This window comes from Quercus robur, chromosome 8, assembly GCF_932294415.1.
Source record: "Quercus robur chromosome 8, dhQueRobu3.1, whole genome shotgun sequence".
Taxonomy (NCBI): domain Eukaryota; kingdom Viridiplantae; phylum Streptophyta; class Magnoliopsida; order Fagales; family Fagaceae; genus Quercus; species Quercus robur.
Genome location: NC_065541.1, coordinates 22030778 through 22056820, shown reverse-complemented (window position 1 = coordinate 22056820; position 26043 = coordinate 22030778). Strand labels below are relative to the sequence as shown.

General features: G+C 38.6%; 2 protein-coding genes across 4 annotated transcripts; both read right to left on the bottom strand.

The window, feature by feature from the left end:
- Nucleotides 1-9840: 9840 nt before the first annotated feature.
- Nucleotides 9841-22184, bottom strand: LOC126694992 (F-box/LRR-repeat protein At3g26922-like). Of its 3 annotated transcripts, XM_050391580.1 has the most exons (5): nucleotides 20889-22184; nucleotides 20598-20738; nucleotides 20450-20506; nucleotides 20191-20365; nucleotides 17456-17792 (listed from the first exon to the last, which is right to left on the bottom strand). In XM_050391580.1, exons 1-4 carry the CDS (start codon nucleotides 21936-21938, stop codon nucleotides 20234-20236), a joined length of 1380 nt encoding a protein of 459 aa, XP_050247537.1. In that variant the 5' UTR covers nucleotides 21939-22184; the 3' UTR covers nucleotides 17456-17792; nucleotides 20191-20233. The 3 variants fall into 3 exon arrangements, with proteins under 3 accessions (XP_050247536.1, XP_050247537.1, XP_050247535.1); XM_050391579.1 differs by lacking the exon at nucleotides 17456-17792 and adding an exon at nucleotides 9841-9923 and having other exon boundaries at nucleotides 20191-20506; XM_050391578.1 differs by having other exon boundaries at nucleotides 20191-20506; nucleotides 20889-22180.
- Nucleotides 22185-23743: 1559 nt separating this feature from the next.
- Nucleotides 23744-26043, bottom strand: LOC126696049 (uncharacterized). Its single transcript, XM_050392834.1, has 3 exons — nucleotides 25771-26043; nucleotides 25116-25167; nucleotides 23744-24604 (listed from the first exon to the last, which is right to left on the bottom strand). Exons 1-3 carry the CDS (start codon nucleotides 26041-26043, stop codon nucleotides 24423-24425), a joined length of 507 nt encoding a protein of 168 aa, XP_050248791.1. The 3' UTR covers nucleotides 23744-24422.

Below are 26043 nucleotides of genomic sequence, written 5' to 3'. Positions count from 1 at the left end.
GTTGCGGCATTCACGAATGGCTTGAAGAAGGGTAAGTTTTTGTTCTCCCTATACAAAAACGACCCAAATACCATGTCGGAAGTACTTTATCATGCCACAAAGTATATGAACGTTGAAGACGCGTTGTTAGCTTGAGAAGAGAGGCCCAGGAAAAGAGAAACGCAGGAAGACACTCGGCAGGACCAAGGCCGGAAGAAGGCAAGAACAGGAGATCGAAGGAACGAGAGGTGCCCTAAGCTCCTGGGAGGAAGATTCACGAGCTTCACTCCGTTGACAGCCCCAATAGATCAAGTCCTTATGCAAATCAAGGACGAGGATGCTCTGACATTCCCGGGAAAGCTGAAGAGTGATCCCAACAAACGTTCCAGGGATAAGTATTGCCGTTTCCACCGTGACCATGGTCACGACACGGCTGATTGCTATGACCTCAAGCGACAGATTGAGGCCCTTATCAGACAAGGAAAACTGCAGAAATTCATTAGTAAGGAGAAAACGGATTCCCCTGCACAAGACCAACACCCCCGACGGGATAATGAGCGACCGAGGCCCCCCATAGGGGACATAAGGATGATCGTAGGAGGAATGGCTATCGCCGGGTCATCCAAGAAGGCCCGCAAGACCTACCTTCGGATGGTACAAAATGTTCAGCTGACGGGAGTCGTGCCGAAGATAGCACGGAGGGAAGGCCCCATAATCGGGTTCTCAGAAGAGGACGCGCAACGCCTTCACCATCCACATGACGATGCGCTCGTCATCAGCTTGCGGGTAGAAGACTACAACATACACCGGGTGCTGGTCGACAATGGCAGTTCAGCAGATATTTTATACTACCCAGCGTTCCGGCAGATGAGGATCAACAGGGAGTGATTGATTCCGACAAATGCCCCGCTCGTTGGCTTCGGAGGGAGTCGGGTATTCCCCTTGGGCGCGGTCACATTGTCCGTAATAGTAGGCGATTACCCTCAACAGATAGCCAGGGACGTGACATTCTTGGTGGTCGATTGCTCGTCTGCCTCCAACGCTATCCTCGGGCAACCCACGCTCAATTCATGGAAGGCGGTAACTTCCACCTACCACCTGATGATAAAGTTCCCGACTGACTACGGAGTATGGGAGTTGCGCGGAAGTCAGATGGTCGCGCGCGAATGCTACATAGCCATGATGGAAATGGAGGATCAGGTTCAGGCTTTAAGCATAGAAGAGCACCGGACGGTAACGGAGCCTGTTGAGAAGTTAGAAGAGATACCCCTTGACAGTTTCGATCCTGGCCGAACGACCAAAATTGGAACACTCGCTAACCCCACGATCCGTCAGAAGCTCATAACCTTCCTTAGATGCAATCGAGACGTATTCGCTTGGGGTCATGAAGATATGCCAGGAATAGACCCTTCAGTTATGGTGCACAGGTTGAATGTATCCCCCGCCTTTCCACCTATCCGACAAAAGAAGAAAGTGTTCGCCCCCAAACGAGACCGAGCCATAGCAGAAGAAGTTCGAAAGCTACAGGAAGAGAGCTTCATTAGGGAAGTATACTACCCCGACTAGCTAGCAAATGTAGTGATGGTAAAAAAAGCAAGCGGGAAATGACGGATGTGTGTGGACTTCACCGACCTTAACAAGGCCTGCCCCAAAGATAGCTACCCCCTCCCGAGGGTCGATATCCTGGTAGATTCAATGGCCCGACACCAGTTGCTGAGCTTCATGGACGCTTTCTCGGGGTACAACCAGATCCGAATGAACGAAACTGATCAGGAAAAAACTTCGTTCGTGACCAGCCAAGGCCTCTTCTGTTACAAAGTGATGCCCTTCGGCCTGAAGAACGCAGGCGCCACGTACCAAAGACTTATGAACAAAATGTTCGCACAACAGATTGGAAGGAATGTCCAGGTCTACGTGGACGACATGCTAGTAAAGAGCCGGAGGGAGGAAGATCATCTAGGAGATCTCAAAAAAACATTCGACACACTTCGCTCCTTCAACATGAAGCTCAATCCAGGAAAATGTGCCTTTGGAGTAACGGCAGGAAAATTCCTAGGATTCATGGTGTCTCAGAGGGGAATCGAGGCAAACCCGGACAAGATCTGGGCCATTATGGATATGGCACCACCAAGAAACATGAAGGAGGTGCAAAGCCTCAACGGAAAAATATCAGCACTAAATAGGTTCATGTCAAGGGCAACGGACAAATGTTTGCCCTTCTTCCGAACGCTAAAGAGATCCTTCGAGTGGACTGTCGAATGCCAGCAAGCATTCGAGGAATTGAAGGCTTACCTCTCCTCCCCACCACTGCTGAGCCCGTCACAACTAGGGGAAGAGCTTTTTCTCTATCTAGCCGTCTCCCCCGTAGCTGTTAGTGCTGCCTTAGTTAGAGAAGAAGAGAAAGTACAAAAGCCCGTGTACTATGCTAGCCGAGCGCTTCGCGGTGCTGAAGAAAGATACCCGCCCATGGAAAAACTTGCCTTTACATTAGTTACGGCAGCCTGCAAGCTCAAACCGTACTTCCAAGCTCATACGGTGAACGTCCTGACTGACAAGCCCTTACGACGGGCAATAAGCAATCCCGAGGCTGCGGGTCGATTGGCGTTATGGGCTATAGAACTGAGCGAATTTGATATTCAGTACCGCCCGCGGACTGCCATCAAGGGACAGATCGTCGCCGACTTCATAGCTGAATTCACTCATGACGAAGACAAGGGGGCAGCAGAGTCCCCTCATTGGAACATATATACGGACGGGTCGTCCAAGAAACAAGCCGGAGGGGCCAGCATTGTGCTACTATCGCCCGAAGGAGACACCATTGAATGTATGGTTCGTCTCGACTTCCCTGCTACCAACAATGAATCAGAGTATGAAGCGCTGATAGCAGGGCTCGACCTCGCCAAAGCAGCAAGAGCCGCGAGGGTAGTCATCTACTGCGACTCTCAGGTCATCACTAACCAAATAAATGGAGACTACGAGTGCAAGGGCGAAAGGATGAAGAAGTACCTTGATGAAGTAAAAGCGAGAGTGGATGACCTAGAAGCCAAAGTCGTCCAAATTCCCAAAGAAGAAAACGAGCGAGCCGACCGCCTCGCAAAGGCCGCTTCAGCAGAACAAATGGTCATCCCTGGTAATGTACTACTCTCTTTCATGCAGCTTTCTCCGCTAATAGATCCTAGCAACGTGCAGGAAATATGCTCCGACATCAGCTAGACCACGCCGTTAGTTTCATACTTGAAAGACGGGGTCTTACCAGACGAAAAGGAGGCCGCAAGGAAACTTAAGGTCTAGGCGACGAGATTTGTCCTAATAAAAGACGTCCTGTACAAAAGAGGCTTCTCCCGACCATATTTGAGATGCTTGGGTATGGAAGAGGCAGACTATGTCATGAGAGAGATACATGAAGGAATCTGCAGAAACCATTCATAGTCTAGATCATTGGTACAAAAGCTTGTGCGAGCGGGGTACTATTGGCCCACCATGTAGAAGGACGCCGAAACCTATGTCAGGGCCTGTGACAAATGCCAAAGGTTCAGCAATATTATTAGACAACCAATCGAAGAGTTGACCCCGATGACGGCCTCATGGCCATTCACATAATGGGGGTTAGACATTATGGGACCATTCCCTACAGCAGTACGACAGCTGAAGTTCCTGATGGTAGGCATTGACTGTTTCACGAAATGGGTGGAAGCTGAAGTTTTGGCCACAATTACAGAGAAGAATATGCGAAGCTTTGTCTGGAGATGCATCATATACAGGTTTGGCATTCCTAGAGTCTTTGTCTCGGACAACGGGAGGCAATTCGACAACAACCCCTTTCAGGATTTTTGCTCACAGTTAGGAATAAAGAACCACTACTCCTCCCCCACCCACCCTCAAGCTAATGGCCAGGTCGAAGTCACAAACCGATCTTTGCTCAAGATTATCAAGACTCGGCTTGAGGGGGCAAAGGGTATATGGCCCGAAGAATTGCCAAGTATACTATGGGCATACAGGACGACGGCAATGACACCCACAGGAGAGACACTGTTCCGACTGACGTACGGAGGCGAAGCAGTCAACCCGGCCGAAGTTGGGCTCATAAGCTACAGGGTGCACAACCATGATGAGAACAAAAACGACGAGGCTATGCGACTACAGCTCGACCTAGTAGACGAGATCAGAGCAGCAACAGAACAAAGGCTCGCTAGATACCAGGACCGCATGGCCAAACACTACAACTCTCGGGTCCGACACAGAAACTTCCAAGTTGGAGACGTTGTTCTTAGAAAGGTCATGGGCGCCGCTAGGGACCCTACCTAAGGGAAACTCAGCCCCAATTGGGAAGGACCTACCGAGTTACGTCGTGGTAGAGGAAAGGAACTTACCACCTAGAGACGTTGGAAGGACAGAAACTGCCACACCCATGAAACACCGAGCACCTACGAAAGTATTATCAGTAGGAGTGGCAGCATGAAGACCAACCCCTTTTTTATTTACATTCCAGTAAATTTTAGTCTTACTTCTCAGATTTATCATTTACTTTAGTTTTTTGCAACAATACCTCTTTTTTAAGCCCAAAGGGCAAGATTTGGTTTTAGAATTACTTTTATTTACAAATGCATGACAATAAGAGGAGTTTATTCAAAATTGCTGAAGTATCTAGTTTAGAAATCTACAGTTAAAGGTCCACAAAAGTGGGCAACTAAGTTCACAAAAGCGAGCAACCAAAACGACCAAGTCCATAACACACGGACTAAAAAGCCGACGGTCCCATAGATGAAGCTATCATCGTGTGGACAAGGTCATCAAGACCAAAGATAAAAAGCTTACGATCCTAAGGGGTGAGGCTATCACCATACGAACAAGGTCCTAAAACCAACGGACCTACAAAGATGACAAGGTCATCAAGACTAAAGCTAAAAAGCTGACGGTCCTAAGGGGTGAGGCTATCACCATACGAACAAGGTCCTAAAACCAACGGACCTACAAAGATGACAAGGTCGTCAAGACCAAAGCTAAAAAGCTGACGGTCTTAGGGGGTGAAGCTATCACCATACGAACAAGGATAAAAAACCCACGGGCCTACAAAGGTGAAAGTTTATCAAACAAAAACCAAAAAACTGACGGTCTCACAAACGGATTGAGCCGACGAACTTACACTAAGCCCGTAAGGTGGCTAAGAATTAGGAAATTGACGACCATAAAAAAGAAAAGTGCAACCAACGGGCAAAGCTGTAAACCAACGGACTCCAGCAAACAGAACTAATAATTGGTCGGTCACTAAGTTGATGGACCTTGAAAATGATGAGCAAGGCCGAAAATCCAACAGGAAACCCGTGAAACTGATGAGGTAAGAAGAATATGCGCGTTAGTCATACCGACGAAGTCTTCCAACAGTTCAAAAAACTGACGGATTCCCAAACAGACGGGAATGTTTACCAAGACTTCTTATGGTGTAATCATTGATTAAGAGATAAAAGCAACGGAAAGAGATATAAACACAGCTGTGTATAAACAAAAGCCCAAGAAAACCAAAAGGGCACTTAAACAATTGTTTGCCAAATAAATAAAATACAACGAATGTTTGCAAAATAATTGAAATACAAGGTTGAAGTACAAATAAAAGAAAGTTAAGGAGCAGGAGCGTCAGCAGGGTTTCCATCAGCTTGCTGATCTTCAACGTTTACAATCACAGCTGGGGTATTGGAAGCAGGGGAAGGGTTTGCAACAGGCTGGGCCAGGACAACAATCCCGTCAGATTCAGGAGTTGGAGCAGGCTGAAAGGGGCCGTTGCCTCCATCATCCATTGTAATTCCAGATAGGTCCAACTCTGGAAATGCTGACGCGACCTGCTTAAGGCAATCGTCAAAACCAGTGCCGTAATATTCGGCGCAGGAGTTAATGAACGATTGTGTCTCTTTAAAGTCTCTAACCGCGTCAGCCCCAGTCGTCTGCAGCCTTTGACCTAAATCCGTCACCTCCTCTTTAAGCTTGTCATTCTGACGCTCGGCCTCCACCAGCTTCTCCCTGACTTCCTTCAGCTCTTGGTTCAGCGTACGGACAGCATCCTTGTACTGGGCTTGTTCATTCATCAGATTTGTATTGTGCTTCCGTACCTGAGTGACGACTCCCTCCTTTGCAACACAACGGTCTTGAAGGGCTGTAACACGCACCAAAGCCTAAGGAAAAAATACAACCATCAGTCAAAGTTCAAAGAATAAGTAAAATCAAATCCAACCAAGAGGTAACAAGCATACCCAGGTGATAAAAAAGGGCTGACGCCCCTAAATCTTCCGTCTCCAACAGGTCACAAGGCTCTATGTCCGTTGGTTTTATGAAGGACTTAACCTCCCCGACAGCATAATCCTTATGGGTCAGGAGACGGCAAGGGCCCTCACTGTCGGGACCCAATGAGGTCATTACCCCTTTACCCGCGCCATGGCTCGGCTTAGGGGGTGATTTCTCCTTTGTAGCACCGTCCCCAGGAGTGACGGCGGCCTTCTTGGACGGACGGCCATCACTCTCGTCGGGCTTCCTCTTTGCTTGCTTACTGACGACCTTGGGGGTTGACGAGGCCTCACCCCGCACCTCCTTTGCCTTTTTCTCCTCTTTCTGACGAGCCGCAGCAGCCCTTATCCTCTGTTTGGTAGACTCCATCTCTACAAAAAAGAAGAAGTCGTCAGGATAAGAGACAGAGGAATAAACTGACGAAACCAATAAGAAATCTACTTACGTCAACGAGAGAACTCCTCCAACTTTCGAACTTCAGCTGACGGCTCTGGACCCCCACAATATAAATGAATTGTGTAAAGGGTGATCAAATCCCTACACTTACGCTCCTCCAAAGAAATTTCCAGAACCCGACGGATGAACTCCTCCTGCTCGTCGGTTATATGGGGACGGGTATAAGCTGAAAGGAAAAAGAGAAGGAATGTTAGTAGCGTTACTTCAAAAAACAAAAGGAACATAGCCGACGGGATTAACCTGAATCTCGAACAAAAGCCCAAGTATTGTCAAAATAACCGTGGGGCATCGTCGCCCATTCCTCCTAACGGCAAACCCAATCCGTCCCTTCAACAAAGAAATACCTACTCTTCCAGTTCCTATTGGAATCTGGCACATCTGATACCAGCCTCAAATTTTTCTCCCGGGCATTAAAATGATATGTCCTCTTAGACGAGGCGATATGATGGGGCCTGTAGCAGTAAAAGAACTCGTCTAAAGTAAGATGACGGTTTCCTCCACTTAGATGGCCCCACAAGACCTCAGCCCCTATGAAAGTCCTCCAAGCATTTGGGGTAATTTGAGTGGCGGACAGGCCCAGGAAGTCAGCTAGCTGACGGTGCAAGGCCGTCAACGGTAACCTCAGACCCGCAGCAAACATGGCATCATACATGCCCACGTCAGCGGTTCTCCCTGAATAACAACTCTCATTCTCCTCAGGGAGACGGATTGGGATATGGTCTGGGATTTGGTAACGGGTGCACAACTCCCTAAAAACTTTATCACTCATCCTAGGCAAAAATTTGTTGACGGCCCAATCCTCAGGAAAAATAAAAGGACGATTATCTCCAGGACCCTCTGAAGTTCCTTCACTTGGTCCCTCCTCCCCGTCACTATCACCTCCGTCGCAATCATCACCGTCAATATCTATATCGCCCCCCTCACCTCCATCCTCTCCTCTTCCCTCTTCTACTTCATTAACTCCCTCAGTATAACTCTCATCACCGTCAGGAGATTGGGCCGACACCTCTCTCTCTCTGACGAAGGGGAAAAGTCCTTTGACTCATTACCAGAACTAAAGGCCTCGTCGTAGCTCGCTCCTTCGCGGACTGACGACTCCTCACACGACGCGTCACTTGGCATCTGATTACCTACAAGTGACGGATCCAATCTAAGTACCTAGATTGACGTCCTCACTGATGAGGCAAAAATAAAAAAGAAAGAGGAGATGGAACTTACTGGTAAGATGGCCTTCTGGACGACTTCAAAGACAGCAACGGATAAGCTGACGGAAGTAAAGTTGATGAAAAAGGGCGACGGTCTCTCTCTCTCAAAGATCAGCAGGAATGAAATAGAGGAAAATGAGGGGGAGGTGCTGTTTATATATGGGATAAAAGGGCGCGGAAGACGAAGCGACGCTTTCGTCAGAAGCAAAGCCAATAAAAACAAGCCACCTGTCCAAAGCATTAAATACACGGCGGCTCGAGGAGACCCATGTGAGCAATATTCCCGCCTCTTTAGAAAGTAACACAATCAACTGAAACGTGAACTCCATAACCCGTCAGTATAAAAAATGACGAGGGTATGGAGTAGGGGCCAACTAATAAGGATAAAAGAAGTGGTCAAATGAAAGACAAGGGTGACGGTACCAATTTGGCCGTCAGCCTCTGTTTAACAAACTGACGGCGCTATGAAGTAAAAAACTCCACAGACAGACGGGATCATAAAGCTGAAGGTCATCCTCAAAGTGACGGTACATAGACCGAAGGCACAACATAGACTGACGGCACTCGTCAAAGAATGCTTGCTAACCACGTTTGCGTGTATAAGTAAATGACTTGCACTTCACGTTTCGTGAAACTTAAGAAGGATTTTTATATGGAAAGGATCCTGCAAAATACGCCCAAGGAGACTCCTATAAGGAAAAGACTTCTACTCCAAGGAAAAGTGGGTCAAGCCCTACTACTATAAAAACCAAGCACTCTCACGAACCAAGGTACGCATAATTTACCTTCTCTAGCACTCTAGAGCAGTGAGAATAGTTCTGACTTGACCTTCGGAGGGTATTTGGCCAGTACCACACCGGTACTCTCTGCTATGTCCTTTCTTTTCATTGTGCAGGTGCTATTTGTAGCGTGCGAGGACCGTGTGGCTCACTGGTGGTATTTTCGGCATCATCAAATCGCTTCCTTGTTTCTGATTGCCCAAAAGTGTGCATTTGCCATTGGTTAGAATGTAGTCACTATTACACACGCATCAAGCGTACTATAATAGGTAATACATTCTTGAGGACTGCAACATTTTAGTGAAATTTTTAGAGATGCCTGTGAAGTAGCAAAAGCTTGGACAAAAAGCTGACAAGTTCGTTCCGTTCAACTTGATTAGCTTCAATGAATTCATTCCTTGTCACTGTGTATAACACCTACTTCATTGCCTGTCAACCTAGTTCATCACAGCGGGTCGACTATCCAACCATGGATTTTATCCTCCCAAAATCTAATTTTGAAGTCATGATTCCATCTGAAGGAATCAATTGTTTTTCAGCACCTCAAATGTGACTAACAGAAACAATACTCGGTTTTAGCTAGAACTTGAAAATTTTAAGGGCATAAGGATACCTAGATAGTCAGTTCTCACATCCAATCTTGAGGTTTCAAGGGTATCCCTAACTCAATAATGAACATAAATAATATAAAGTTAAAGACATTATTTGCTACTTAGTTGTGACAAATCAACTACTAATAAGGGCATAGGATAGCTTGTGAGAGTTCTAGGTTAATATGATGTTTGGGGACAATCAGTTCCCTTGTTAAGGAGCTGAGCGTATGTGATTGCACAAAAGTATTCCTTTACTCATTGTTACAAGCTAGATTCTACATCCACTTTTACATCTTCATCAAGTATACAATAAAACATGGGAAGCTTTTATGCTCCCTTGAAAGTTTAGATGATATGCTCAGCAAATTTGTACTAGCACAAGATTCAACTAGCCTACTTGGAACATATATGATCAAGGATAACTTCAGCATGGATACTATAAACATTCTACATACATTACTAGTAATGAAGTTGTTCCACTTGAGATTAATGCTAATATAAAACTTTTTAATTCTTTTCTCAGTAAGAGAGAAAACAAACATACAATTTCATTGACCACATATTTTATTGATATTGACCAGCTGTGCTTGTAGATTGTAAAGAGACCATAAACTCCATACCCCAGTTCTGTTGATTATCTGCAGGGCAAGATTGTAATGATTTAGCTGCATAAAAGTATAAAAGAAAACAAAGTACATTTTTGGAAACACTCATTTGAAAAAGAATAAAACAACCATCAGCTTCAAGCAAATGCAAAATGGTGCTGTGCATTATGTATTATGGATATTAATCATGGCCTCATCATCCTAATATGTATCTTATCACACAACAAGAAACTTCCAACGTTGCTGAACAGGATAACTATATTCTCCTACCTTTGTCATTGATACAAAATTATACATCATAGAAAATTAACACAAATACTAGTCAAGTGCATCCTCTGTCCAAAAAACCTTAGAAGCAAGCTAGAGTAGTAACAACCTACACAACACCAATGTGATGAGATAGCAGACCCCAATAAGAGACTGGTAGGCATACATGATCATGAGAACTTGCAATAGTGAAGATGTTGAACATAATCAATAACTAAAAAAGAGTTTATCTAACTGTGATTAACAAAGAAGTAGAGCAGGCCAAGAAAGACCATGAAAGCTTGCTAACATCATTAGATGTTTTTAAGCCAATAGGAAACTATCCATAATCGTAGGAAAGAGTCTCAAAATTATCATTTTCTGTTAAATGAGAGTTATCAATTGTTTTTAAAAAATCCTAAGAGGTAGCCACTTAGTCCTAAAAGGTAGTCAATTAGTACACATCCATAACAAAAATTGCAATGGCTAAAAAGGCTCTCACGTAGTCAAAATTTTTTTTTTTTTTTTTTTTTTTTTTTTTTAAATTTTAAAATTTTTTTAAATTGTAGATATGAAGTTATATTTAATGGTAGTCACTAAGCACACAACCTAAACTAAAGTTTAAATGCTAAAAACTCACGTTGTGAAATTTTTTAAATGGTAGATATGTTGTTATAAAGTATCCTAAAAGATAGGCACTTAGAACACATCCATAACTAAAGTTTAGGATGCTTAAAAAGCCACCCAAAAAAAAAAAAAAAAAAATTACAAAGATAGTTTTTCAACGTTAGCATCTACTATTAAATCATCAATAAATTCTCTGATTTAAAATATGTATTTTATTTTTAAAAAAGAATTGCAATGAAATGCATAACAAATGAAAATTTTAAATTTCATATGAAAGAGATGAGATTGAGAAAAATGAAGCTAAAGTTTAACTGTTTGAATTAACTGAAAATTTAGTGTTACACAAATTGATAAATATAGGCACAGATAGGATGTTTACCAAAAAAAAAAAAGGTTTTTAACAACCACTTGATAGATTGACTACCACTTTATGTTTGCCTTGAATCATACAATAATTTTTGTATAGTCTCTCACCTGAATTCATCTAATGTATCTGCTGAGCAATCTAACAAAATTGTTGAAATGTCACCCTAAAAAATAAAGAAAAAAAATAAAAATAAAGGGTAAGGCTGAAATATAAGAAAACTAACAAACATCAAGAACAAAAAGAATAGGAGGAAGGGAGAGCACCACTTAGAACACATTCAAAAAGATGTAAAATTCATAAATACAATTCTAATCACAAACATTAAATAACCACACTTTAGAGACTATAAAAAATAGAAGGCTATTAACGCATAATTTGATGTTTGTTGAAATTTATTAGTCAAAAATTTCAAAATTGATCGATAATCACAAAAAAGAGAGACAAAAATATACCTCCATCGATTCAAACCATATGAAACAATTGGAGAGAGAATGTGGGTGGCACATACCTCCATTAGTTCAAACCACATGTTAGTGATAGGGAAAATAATGGAATCAATTAGAGAAAATGATAGGCCAAAAATGTATTGACCCCTTTAGTAACTTAATCAAATTAATTAGCCAAGTGAAATTAATTAGATTCAATTTCATACAATAAGTGTGGTAGCACAAACAAATCACCAACTAGGTTAAATGCAGTGGAGAATAAATTTTGTTAGGACATATGTGATTCACTTGTTAGGAAGATATGTCACTATTTTTATGTAATTGGCTAATCTTTTGACAAAACGCACTTTACTTGTAATTGGGTAGATCTAGGATGCGTTTAATACTTCAAGAAACCTTGTTTTAAGATCAAGTGTTAAAACCATACAAGTCTGTCCAAGATTCAAGCTGAGAAAATGTTTGTCATTAAAGCTCGACAACTAGCTCAATAGCTAGCATCTATTGAGCTTGAAGAGCTGTTCTAACCCCGTGGCTCGATAGCAGCTTGACAAATAGCCATTTGTTGAGGTTTATGAAAAATAGAATTTTAGTTTTGTTTTGACTCCAATTAGTGATTGTATTTTTGAGATTTTTTTTCTCACAACTCTAAACATATAAAAGGATTATTTTAAGGGTCGTTAAAGTGGACACAAGTTGCACAAGTGTTGAGCAAAATTTATTCAAGCAAATTGTGATTGGAGACAGAATTTTCCCTAGTTCATCGTTCTTGTGTAGAAGTTGCTGTGTTTGTGCACCGTAGGGTTTTATGACCAAGCATCTTCTCGATCTTCATCGTCTAGATAAACTGAAAAACTTTGTAGCCAACAACCTTCTCTAGTTGGTGATTGAAGTCATGTATTGGGATCCGCATAATTGGTTAGTCACGTACTGGGAGCTGTGCATTATAAGGAGAGATTGTCACTACAAAACAAGTCCAACTAGGTATTGGAATAAGGGTTCAACTGTAGGTTGGTATAAGGTATTGAGATTTCTTTACTTGTAACCGCTTGTTGTGATAATAGTGGATTCTTGGGAGTAATGACCTTAAAATCACACAGTGGAGTTTTTTCCGTGTAGATTTTGGTTATTTGTAAAAAAATCATCGTGTCAATTTATTTTCCATTGCATTTAGTTTAATTGGTGATTTGTTTGTGTTACCATGTATTTGCATGTTAATTTGATTAATTAATAAACTTGGCTAATTAATCAATTAATTCATCACAAGGGGTCAATTCATTTTTGACCTATCAAATTTGACACAGGTGATTTGTTTACGAATTGGGGAAACTATCGAAGTAAAACTCCAATGGGTGAATTTAAGGTTATCACTCCTAAGAATCCACTATAATCAAAACAAGCGGTTATAAATAAAAGAAATCTCAGTACCTAATACCAACTTACAATTGAACCTTTACCCCAATATCTAATTGGACTTGTAATGTAGCAGCAATCTCTCCTTTCAATGCACGGCTCCCAGTACGTGACTAAACAATGATGCACGGATCCCAGTACGTGACTAACACACCAACTTGAAGAAGATGTTGGCTGCAAAGTTTTTCAGTTCATTCAACATTGAAGATCAAGAATCTCCTTAGTTACAAAACCCTTGGCGCAAAGACGCAGTAGCTTCTATAGAGAAGAAGATGAACTAGGGTAAATTGTCTCCAATCACAATATGCATGTATAATTACTTTGCATCAAGTTGCATTACCTTGCATAACCTTTGACGACCCTTAAAATAATCCCTATATATGTCTAGGGTTGTGAGAAAAGAAACCATACACAAATACACATGGATATACATGAAATCAGATCTAGAAATTTGAATTTCGTAATTCTCGATAGATACAACTTCTGTCGAGCTGCTATCGAGTATCAGCATTAAACCTTGATAGATATGATCTGTCGAGTTTTAATGAACAACATATCTTCACTTGTTTCTTGGACAAATTTGCATGATTTCAATACCAAACTTGAACTCTTGTTCCTTGAAGTACTAAACTCATTCTAGATGTACCAAATTACAAGTTAAGTGTGTTTTGTCAAAGGATTAACCAATTTACATAACATGTGTTTCTAACAAGTCTCACATATGTCCTAACAATCTCTCCCTTTGGTAATCCATGACAAAACCACAACAAAAAAATAAATTATGAGAGAATTCTTAAATCACTAAACTCATAACTACTTGTTGAATAAAATAAAATCTAACCCTAACACAAACTCTTGAAAAATTTTGCAAGAAGAGAAGAGAGTTCATGGCATGATAGATTTTCACAACCTGTCTTTTTGAAACTCTTTAAACAAAACTCATCAAGGCATTTTAGTGTGAAACAGAAATAAAAGATTGCATACATAAAGAAACACGTGTATAAAGATAGAAAAAAAAAAAAAAAAAAAACAACATATGGAGAGATAGGTGAAAAACAACATACATCATATATATATATATATGAAAATAAATGGTCACAAGACCGGTGTACAAGAGGATAATGTAACTAAAGAGAAAGAAAGAAAAAAGTACATAAAATCCTCACTACATCCCTCAAAATATAGACACCCCCCTAAGAAAAAATGTCCTATGCTAACTCTCTCCCTAACAACAAGACTACTCTCATCATCCAAAACTACTTCCCCTTTTTGTCATGAATGTCAAAGGGTAAGTCACTGAGAGGTCATCATCTTCTCATCATTGGAAGAGCTAGCATCCTCATTCTCATCATCATCATCAGCACCATTATCGCCGTCCTCATCTACCGAAGCCTCGAGAGAAGGAGAAGGAGAAGCGGCAAAACTATCAAGGTGAGTCTGTCGCCGTGCAATACGAACGACACAGGTGTTCACCTAATATAACTCATCACTAAGAGTCTTAAGGCAAGCATCCACACGCTGAAGCTGCGCCATGATGGCCTAGAGAGTCACACCACCACCTGAAGAAGAAGGAGAGGAGGTGGAAGGAATGGTGGAGGCCAGAGGATCAGTTGTCTCTGTTCGTGGCCACTTTGGTCGAAATTGGGTCTCGCTCCACCGAACAGAAGTTGCGCTGATGGCACCCATGACAGTGTAGTAGGGAGTATCAGGAATAGGGATGGAAAAATGGCAAAGGATCCGTGTGATAGCTGAAGGAAAAATGAGCTTATCACAGGTCATCGTATCCCAATAGACATCTATGATAGAGATAATGACTTGAAAGGGAAAGTCTATAGAAAGATCCTCTAAGAGGGACAACAAAAATCGAGCACGAGGCTCTATGATGGAGTTATAATGAGACAATGGAGTAAGAACAAATGCCATCACCATATTAAGGAATCTCGGATCTTTTGCAAAGCCCGAGCATAGGGTATTTTGATGCTTACCCCACATGGAGGGTGTCTCACAAAAATGAGACAGAAGCTCGTCTTTGGACACATAACATAGTCACAAAAGAGTACAAAGAAGGAAAAGAAAGGGTACATATTCATGAACTATGCAAGAACATGTGACGTGCTAAAAATAATTGCATTATGGGTTGAAACCCAAACCAAACCTACCAGCACACAATTTTCAACAATGAAGCACACATCTAAATGCATGAAACATTGTAAAAATGATAATGGAATGCAATGCATGATCATATAGCATCAATAAAACAACACCCAACCCAAAAATTTCACAAAAACCTCAAAAACTCCAAAATTTTTCAAAAACTCCAAAACCTAGGTCTAAACTGCATGAATGCATGAAGAATGAAGGATTTAGAACACTTACCAGAGGATTAAGGCTTGATCAAGGCTGAAAATGCAATGGGTGAAGAGATTTTAGTGAGAGGAGAGTATTTGGAGGGAGAGAAAGATTTTCTGTCGAGAGAAAAGTGAGAAAATGAAAACTGGATTGCGCCTTAGCTATATATAGAAAAGCGCATCTCGATGGATCGAGGAGCCATCGAGATCTGCCGAGCACTAAATCTCAACAGAAATGAATATGTCGAGGTGTTGTCGAGGATCTGTCGACAGCAAAAGTACCTCTAATTCTAAAACAAAATACACATTCCGAACACCTACAATCAATCACATCATTTAAAAAACCCACAAATCTACAATGTTCAACCCTAACATCAAAATCGTAATGCTTGTTGTCACTCAATATAAAACGTAAGTCACCCTTCCTTGGTTGTAGCTAACTCATACAGGTTAAGATTAGATGAAACAACAATGTCAGAGCTAGATAGGTGTCGTCGAATGATTGAAGGTAAATGATATCATTTTTAGTCTATATATATTTTACATGGGATGGCATGAAGGGTTATGAGTAAGTATATATAAAGGGGTAGGGATACAAGAGATGAAAATGATGAATTAAAATGCAAATAATTTGTGTGTATGTGTGAGGGATGAAATGTCTAGAAACATTGAAACAAAGGATACAAATAATATATATTTTTTAATTAGAAAAGTCATGAAACATTGAACCAAATGAAAAAAAAAAAAAAAAAAAAATCAATATTTAATTTCTTCTTATCTTTAATGTGGCACTTGAAACAAAAAAAAAAAAAAAAAAAAAAAAAAAAAAAAAAAAAAAAACCCTCTTTCCATAGAATGCTCTACTTGGTAGAACTTCATGCTTTCCCACGGACAATGTTGTAATATTTTATGTAAAATGGTTTTGGAGAATGTTGTAATTGTATTATAGAATATTTGTTATAAAATTTTGTTAGTAATGAGTTCATCATAAAAAACAACAATTATAAATTACACATACTTATCTATTATAATTATTTAATTGAAGTAATGAGAAATAAAATTTTAAAAAAATAACGACATTACAAAATAAAAGTTGACACAGAATATGTCTTTCTCTTTTTCCTTAATTCTAAAACAAAATAAACATCCCAAATACCCATAGTCATTCACATCATTTACAAAACCCACAAATCTACAACGTCCGACCTTAACATCAAAATCGTAATTGCTACTCAATATAAAATGCAAACCCCCCTTTCGTAGTTGTAGCCAACTCATACAAGTTAGGATTAGATGAAACATTAATTTTAGAGTTAGGCAGAAGTCGTTGAAAGATTGAAGGTAAATGACATAATTTTTTGTTTGTGTATATTTGACATAGTATGGCATGAAGGGCCTATATAAAAGGGTAGAAGTGCAAGATGTGAAAATGATGAATTAAAATGTGAAGAGTTTTATGTATATGTGTGAAGGATGAAAAATCTGAAACATTGAATCAAATGAAATAAAAAGTCAATATTTAATTTGTTTTTTATCTCTAATGTGACACCTGAAAATATTTCAATACTCTTTACATATAATGCGTCATTTGGCATAATCTTATACTTTTCTACATTAGGTTTCTACAAATGCATATATATATATATATATATATATTGATTGTCTTGCAAACCCATTCTAGATGCCATTCCTTTAAAATACAAATTTTGAAAATTTAAAAGATGCATGGTATAACATTCCACCACACACTTAAAGTAAGATTGAGTCATGTCACTGGGTTCTAGTTAACTCAATTGATAATATTTCTGATGGTTGAATAAAATATCTGAGTTTCAATTCCCGCTTACACTAAGAACCGATTGATGTCTTAATTTGATGTTAAAGAGCTATCCTTAGAAGTAAATGCTATAGGCTAAAACCGTCTCCCAAAAAAAAAAAAAAAAAAAAGATTGAGTTATGCCAGTGGCGTGATTAGTTCCCTTGTTAATATGATGTTTGGGAGCAATCAGTTCCCTTGTTAAGGAGCTGAGCGCATGTGATTGCACATTTGCACAAAAGTATTCCTTTAGCCATTGTTACAATCTAGATTCTACATCAACTTTTACATCTGCATCAAGTATCTAATAAAACATGGGAAGCTTTTACGCTCCCCTGAAAGTTTAGATGATATGTTCAGCAAATTTGTACAAGCACAATATTCAACTAGCCTACTTGGAACACATATGATCAAAGGTAACTTCGGCATGGATACTGCAAACATTCTACATACATTATTAGTAATAAAGTTGTTCCACTTGAGACTAATACTAATGCTAATATAAGTCTTTTTTAATTCTTTTCTCAGTAAGAGAGAAAACAAACATACAATTTCATTGACACATATTTTATTGATATTGACCAGCTGTGCTTGTAGATTATAAAGAGACCATAAACTCCATACCCCAGTTCTGTTGATTATCTGCAGGGCAAGATTGTAATGATTTAGCTACATAAAAGTATAAATGAAAACAAAGTACATTTTTGGAAACACTCATTTGAAAAAGAATAAAACAACCATCAGCTACAAGCAAATGCAAAATGGTATTGTGCATTATGTATTATGGATATTAACCATGGCCACATCATCCTAATATGTATCTCATCACACAACAAGAAACTTCCAACGTTGCTGAACAGGATAACCATATTCTTATTGATACAAAATTATACATCGTAGAAAATTAACACCAATACTAGTCAGGGGAATCCTCTGTCCAAAAAACCTTAGAAACAAGCTAGAGTAGTAACAACCTACACAACACCAATGTGATGAGATAGCAGACCCCAATAAGAGACTGGTAGGCATACGTGATCATGAGAACTTGCAATAGTGAAGATGTTGAACATAATCAATAACTAAAAAAGAGTTTATCTAACTGTAATTAACAAAGAAGTAGAGCAGGCCAAGAAAGACCATGAAAGCTTGCTAACATCATTAGATGTTTTTAAGCCAATAGTTAAAAGGAACATGTCAATTGATGAAGTAAAGGAGACTATGCCTTCAGATAGCATAGAATAAAGGAAAAGAATATATGTGATAAACTTGTTGGAAAATATGGCTAAATAAACAGGTTTTGATTCAACAATATAAACCCTAAAAAATTAGCAATGATAAAAATAGATAGTTAAAGTTAGAGAGATCTCACAAACTATAGAATCACGCAAATAGTATTGTCCTTAAAGGTAGATTTGTGCCACCCAAAGTAAAACTCGGTACAAATGGCTCTTTTGGCCGAATAACTCCTCAAGATTAGACTATAGTAATTTCTTCAAATTGGACGCACACCCAAGAAAGAAGAACCGAGAACAACCTTACTTACCTTTGCTTAAAACCAAAAATTAGAAGCTGAAATTTTTGTGGAGAAGAGCAGAAAAATAAGAGCTGAATAGAAGAAGAGAGGCAATACGGACAAACCAAATTTGGGCTAAAAGAAAGAAAGAGTAAAAGATAAGGCCCAAGAAAGATATAACAAATCCCAGCCCAAGCCCACAACTAGCCCATTATATTCCAAGTTGCTACTTAAGTTGTGCAATTGTTTACAAATATACAAGAAGACTCATCTCTAACCAATGTGAGACACAAAACATAAGGCTAAGTGTTTAAAACACAACCCACTCCAACAAATCTCATACTAATCTATTGAAAATCCAAAACCAACCCCAAAAATTTAGCACTAAGACTTTGTTGTTCTTTTTCTTAGTGTGATAAAGTAATTCCATGTGGTATTATTTGTGTGTAAACTGTAAATTTGTAACCCTTAATCCCCATAGGGTTTTTTAGTGTAACACACAACCACCATTTGATGTGAAAATGCAGTTGTAAATATTTACATGTGTCATCGCATTAGCAGCTCACTATATATTTTCATGGATGTTTAACTATTGAACATAAAACAATACGAGACGAGTGTTAAGTGTTACACTCAAAACTCTAGAGTGTGAGAAACCACATGGGATTTTGTGTACTTTTCCTATCTATTAAAGAAGCACTTTCTCTAAATATATCATTTGTTTTTATTACAATAAAAATGGAAGTAACTCGACTTTTAATGTAGTAACTTCTATACGTTGAGAACTTGTGGCATGAATAAAGAGGAAAAAGTGGAGATGGACAAGGGGGTGGGCAAGAAGCATCAATGAATAAGAGTATGCCATCTAATAAACAAGATTGAAAGGATTTTTAGGTGTTGGCCAACAAATACTTTAGCCAAAATTGAGTAGAATTGATATGATGCTCTTTTATACTATGCATTTAGAAGCCTTAGAACGACTTATCCTATTTGTATAGAAACATAAAAACTTTACAGTTGTGTTTAAAGTGCTTTTTAAAGTTTAAACATCTCAAAAATGGTATCTCAAGAACCTTTTCCCCAAGAATCCAACTGTTCATTAATAATCAAAGAAATTGCAATTATTTAACAAATACAACCAATAATATGGCTAAAGCTCCAGAAGAGATTTGACTCTAAGATCTAACATTATAATTTCTTCCTCACAAGAAGTTCATCTTACTACATTTAATCCCTATGGAAGTACAGAATGTAGGTCATTGCTGCATATGTAGCTTATACACATTACATAAGGCAAATGGAACTTGTAACACGGTCATGACTAGTTATATATGTGCCATGTTTGAAAAGGACAGTGAGCTATTTTACCTAAGACAGACACTGGTGAATATTGATTAATAAAAACTTACCTAAGACAGACACTTTGAAAGAATAATTTTTGAGCTACCACTTTCAATACAAATGCTCAATTATTTACAATTTACCTCCTAAAGTGGTATATTATAAGCGCAGATATTTGTAACGTACCTTCAAATTTAGTATACCTCAGTCATAATAAGTGCTGGCATCCTCAATGCTGAACCTCAACTGTAAGTAGACATGTCGTTGAGGACCTTGGGAATTTTGATAATTCCTCAATGACACTTTCCTTTAATGCAGTATCACAAACACTAATTGTTGCCGTCTTCAAAACCCTTGCCTCCTTCAGAATATATTTTACAAATTCAACTTCATATTTTGATCCTTTATACTGATTAAATCTAAAAGTTGTAAGTTGTGATGATACATAACCAGGACCATCGAATGGCTCCATCGAGCATAACTGGTTTGTTCTGCTATAAAGCTGAAGGCATCAAAGTTCATTAATTAAAAAGATTCAGTAGACTATAAATATTATTATACTTCAAGGGAAATCTCTGATTAAGTTAACTAACCTTATCAATCACAAGAACTTCTAAATTAGGACTCACTCGTAGCAAGGCTTGTAGCACATGCCAGTTAGATTTTTGAAGTGTAAAGTTCAATCGGACCAAATTTTTGAACCTGGAAGGATAAATAGAACCAAAGTCGACGCACTGCATGGCAAGATTATGTACACAACAACATCAAATCTTGTTCTAGAAATTTTTATCAATTTAATAGATCATGAAATTGAGGCATATAGTCATAACAATATTCATCAACTAAAAACAAAGAAAACATGAGAAAATGTGAAGGACTCTAACCTGTTTTTTACCGGGATATAATGTAAGGGATTTAGCCTTATTTAGTGCTTTAAGAAGCCTGAATACCCTATCCCCATAACCTATCTGATATCCTTTTGTCCATGCCTCCCTAGTACATATAAATGGATGAATCCATACACCTGCTTCAACTAAATTGGCTAGTTTTTCAAGAAAAACGACGTGGCGCAAATCGCCATCAAAATGGAAGCACTCAAGAGCTGGGGCGCATATCGCAAGTTTGTAATCAGGAAGGCTGGGTTCAAAGGTTAGAAATTGGAGACATAAATATTTCAGCGTAGGTACCCTTATGTCAAATCTGATTAGACCGCTCCGACTATCACTGCAAAGTTTTAAATCTTGGAGGACTGGGCAGCCACTGAGGAGCCTTTGGACACAGTCACCATTGCGAAAAAAAACGTGAACCAGACGCAGATCCTTTAGGCTCGGGAATTCAAAGGATGAAGGAGGATCAACCGCAATTCCATTCCATAATTCCAGAATCACTACTGTTTTGCAGGAAAAAAAGCTTTGGGGCAACACGAAAAGTTCCCCACTGTAAAATTCGTCCTTGATAAACCCATCAAGGCAAATGTCAAGTTGGAGTTGCTGGACATCACGCGCTATGGCCGTGAGGATCCAAGTTTCAAGATGTAAAGGGTCACAACGAGAATGGCATGTGAGGCAAAAATCTCGGAGGACTGGTGCTTTGTTTAGAGCCAAAACTCTGGAAACGATATGTGTAAAAAAGCTTACCGATTGCGTGCGATTATTACTATCCAAACACTGGCTCTGGCTGACCGATAATTGAGTGTCGAGGTCGAGTGCTGGGACCAGAGTCCAGAGGGGCTTCCAACTGCTAGACAAAATGCTTGTGGCGACGGCTTCTTTGGTTGGAAGGAAGGAAAGGATGTGGCACAGAATAGAGTCTGGAAGATTACTGATCCTGTCCACCGCTGCGTCTGCGTGTTCGTGTTCGTGTTCTTCGGGAGAGACTTCCAGTTCCACTCTCTTTCTCTTGCGTTTTGACTTAGTTGATCCTTCGGGTTCCATTAGAAGACTTTGCTGGAGCTGGAGCTGGAGCTAGAGCTAGGGTTTGCTTTTCTGGAGCGAGGTGAAGTTGTTGGGAATTGGGATGGACGGAAGCCGAAAAGGTAACTTCAGGAGCTGGAGCTTTTGTCCACGCTTTTATTGCTCGATCTAACTCGAAAAAAGCGATTCAAAATTTTGGCCAAAATTTCACTATTATTTTAGTCCTTATCTTATATTATTATGGTATTATTACGGTTGCAGTCAATTTGAACTAAGATATTTTTTTTTTTCGTTCCAAAAAAAAACTAAGATATTTTTAACTTACAAATTAACAATAAGTTGAAAATAATATCAATTAAATTGACTATAGCCAAAATATATAAACTAAATTGACAGTGATCCTTACATGTAAATAGTATTTTTGCCCAAATTTTACTATTAAAATTAGTTGAAGTTTCGTATTTTGCTCTATTTTACTCATAAACTTATATTATATAATGAATAGTTATTACTACGTAATTTTAGAATTCCCTTCTAACATATTGAGTTAAGCTTGAAACAAAGTGTTTGTATTTAAATTATAACTGAAACGGTCTAGAGATTTGTGTTTGTAAATCTTTAAAAAAAAAAATACCAGGTTATTGTTCTCGTTATTGTTTTAAATAATACAAGTAAAGAAATAAAGTAATACATTCTCTTTGTAAAAAGGGAAAGTTGTATTTATTTATTTATTTTTTTTGTCTTGATCAGTGTTTACAATAATAGGGAGGACAAAGCTTTACTCCACATAAGTTTGGAACTATCTTCTCTACCCATGTGACGATTCATAAAACCATCACATGCATTATTTACACAAATCAAATGACTCATAAAAAAAAAGTATATGATTTAAAAGTACACCAGGATGACATTTCTCAACCGCCACATGGTAGGTTCAAGGAAGTTTCTTTTGAACTAGTTTAGAGGAAAACGTCTTCCTAATAGGGAGGAGGAATCTAATCATGATTCTTCTAATAAAAGAGAATAAACTATATCCCTTAATTAAAAAGCTCATAGCAAAAAAATCAATGTTTTATTAAACATAATCTTTACTAAGAAGTAACAATTAAATGTAGTAATAGTTTGACAAATTATATATTTTCTATTAAAATAGAGTAATAAAAGTTGAATAATTTATAATAGATGTAAATTATTAACATTTACCTATAAAAAAATAGAGACCCTCTAAGTTGGCATGTAAGCATGTGCTAAAGGCTAGTTTACGTTACTTATTTTTTAGAATTTAATTGCATGGGTTTTGATAGTTGTTTCCTATTATCAGGTTGATTACTTGGATATTACCTCAATTTATAGTCTTGGGTACTATGAGGATTTTTAGTGTTCTGGAGCTCCATGCATTAGTGGCATTATCTGTCAAGAGTTTGGATGTGTGGATTATTTATTGTTGCATGGTGGTGTTGTTCTTCACTACTTGATAATTAGATTATTTGTTGTGGTTTTTGTTGTCGATAATCAGATTTAATTAATTTTCACAAAGCCGTAATTTCTTTTGTAATATGGACATATATGAACTCACACTAGAAATAGGATTAAGGCTTAAAAAAAAATTAATAGTCTTAATTTCTTAAATCACCAAGAATACAGTTTGAGAATGTCATGCCCCAAACCCAAAAGGATCCAAAACATGAGAAAAACATCCCAAGGGTACCTGTAGATTTTTCCTTTTCGGCAAATCAAACTATAGGAGATCATTATTTTCCTTTCTTTTCCGAAGGATAAGAATATACAACCATACTAAAATCTCCACATTACAAGTCAGAGCTCTATAACACATTTACGAACAATAACTAAAAATCATGTGCCTCCACATAAAACATGAATATATTACAAAACTTTGATTAAATTACAAAATGTCACAATCTTATCAACAATAAGGACTTTAACATCGAGTCTAGGCCAACTACGCCAAAGGCTAACAAACCTCAAGTGACCCACCTCCAATAGAATTAATTAAGGTCTCGTTGAACATAGGAAGATCAAGTCACCAACCATTTACAGTAGAAGTCTCCAAATTTAACATAGCACTCTAATCATCACCAAAGAATTAAGCTCTATACCCAAGGCATAGCTAATAAATCTGAAAAACTGTTAGAGAGTGGGATGAACTAACGCCTAGTAAGTAGCATAATTAATGGGGGTGGGGGAAATGCAAGTTTCATCTTCAATAATAATAATATGACAAGAATGATTAAATAACGAAATACAAAGTTTCTCAAAGTAAATACCTTGAAACTATATACTATGATCTGTGAGCACTAACAATATAATTTCCAAAGTCATAAAATCTAACATACAGTAATTTATCACAAATATACCACACTATCACATAGACCGGTCAGGGGATCCACCCATTCACAACTGGCATGATATTGTCCTCTCTGGTATGCAGACTCTTGGTCCCATGGACAGGAGCCTCACTCATACCCTCAAGGTTTTCCTCTCCCCCTATGGGCAGTAGAGAGAGCACGTCAAATAGAACATCTCTTGCATGTGGTCTCTTGGCCCCATGAGCAGCAGCCTCACCCACACACAATCAAGGAACCTCTTCCTCCCATAGGCAGCAGGGAAGAACGCATCATCCAAAGTGAAAGAGTACTGACCTAAATCTGATTCCATTGTCACAAAAACTACGGAAACCAAATCGGGTGATCACCGGGAAATCACACATGGCATAGGGCTAAAACAACACAAAACTCACAGGTTACATATACTTTAAAACGCATAATTTATATCCAGGTAGTTTCAGAAAACCTTAAATAATCTAACTTCCACAAGGTTTATAAGATTTTCAACTTCGTTCTTGTCAAAAGATCTTCTATCAATTTCCCACGTAACAAGACAAGATAAGCATCTTTAAATTTTCTAATATACCATAAAATTCATGATTTCCTTATCAAATATTAAATAAAAGATGCTCATTTTTCCATGTCAACAATTCATGCATTTCCCCAAATGCAATACCAAATATGATGCACTTTTCATATATATATATATATATATATATATATTAAGGTTACGACACAATAGTTTTTAGGAAAATGTAGGTTCCATAGGTAGTTTTCAAAAGCGTTTCGAACCCAAAAACAACATTTATGCAACATGATTATTTTTCAAAAATCCTATTAAAAAGCTACTTACCTCTCAACCGCAAAAGCCTAATTCTCCAAGTTCCAAGGAGATTAGCTAGAACCTAAACAATATCAAGTAAACCTATCACAATAAGCATAGAGCTTAAAATTGTATCTAGTTACAATTTAGGAATTGCCAAATGAGCACTTAATTAGGCAAGCCTAGTATTTAACCTCATCAATAATAATATATTCCACTTCCAAAGTTTCTCAACAAATTGATTTGCAAGACATAAACTCCAATTTATAAAGTTAGCCCATTCAATATCATCTCCAACATTATGACTAGCTTCCATAAGATTTACACAACATCATCAAGAGACCCATGTAAGAAAAATCAAAATATCCTCCAAGACAAGAAATTTAGAACTTCAACTAACTCCAAATAAACCCAATGGCAATGGAAAATTTGATTTACCAACCATCACATGTTCTAACTTAAAACCCCTAAATTTTCTACCATAAATAAACCTTAGGTAGTCATCATTAGCACAAACCATATACCCACTCCTCAAATAATTCCACCAATACAAAACTCATACATATAAACACATAAATATCACTTCCAATACTCAAAAATCACATAAAGTATCATTATTAAAGCTTAGATAAAAATATAACCTTAAGCAAAATATAAAACTCACCAAAAGGATTAGAAATTTTACCTCAAATAAAAGATGAAGATGCTTAGAGGTTCCTAAGGATTTTCCGGTGACATTGCCGGGAAAATGATGGTGGAGATGGTGGCATGGAGGTACCAGTGGGAGAGTTTGAAGGAGTGAAGAGGAGTGTTCTACCGAAAATGCAAAAGAAGAAAAAGAAAGAAAAGAGAAGTAAGGAGAAGTGAGGAGCCGGTCAAAGAGAGTAAGAGATAAGTGAAAATGAGTGGTGGGGAGTGGGGTTAGGTGGGGTAGTTGGGAGAGGCATGTTAGACCCAT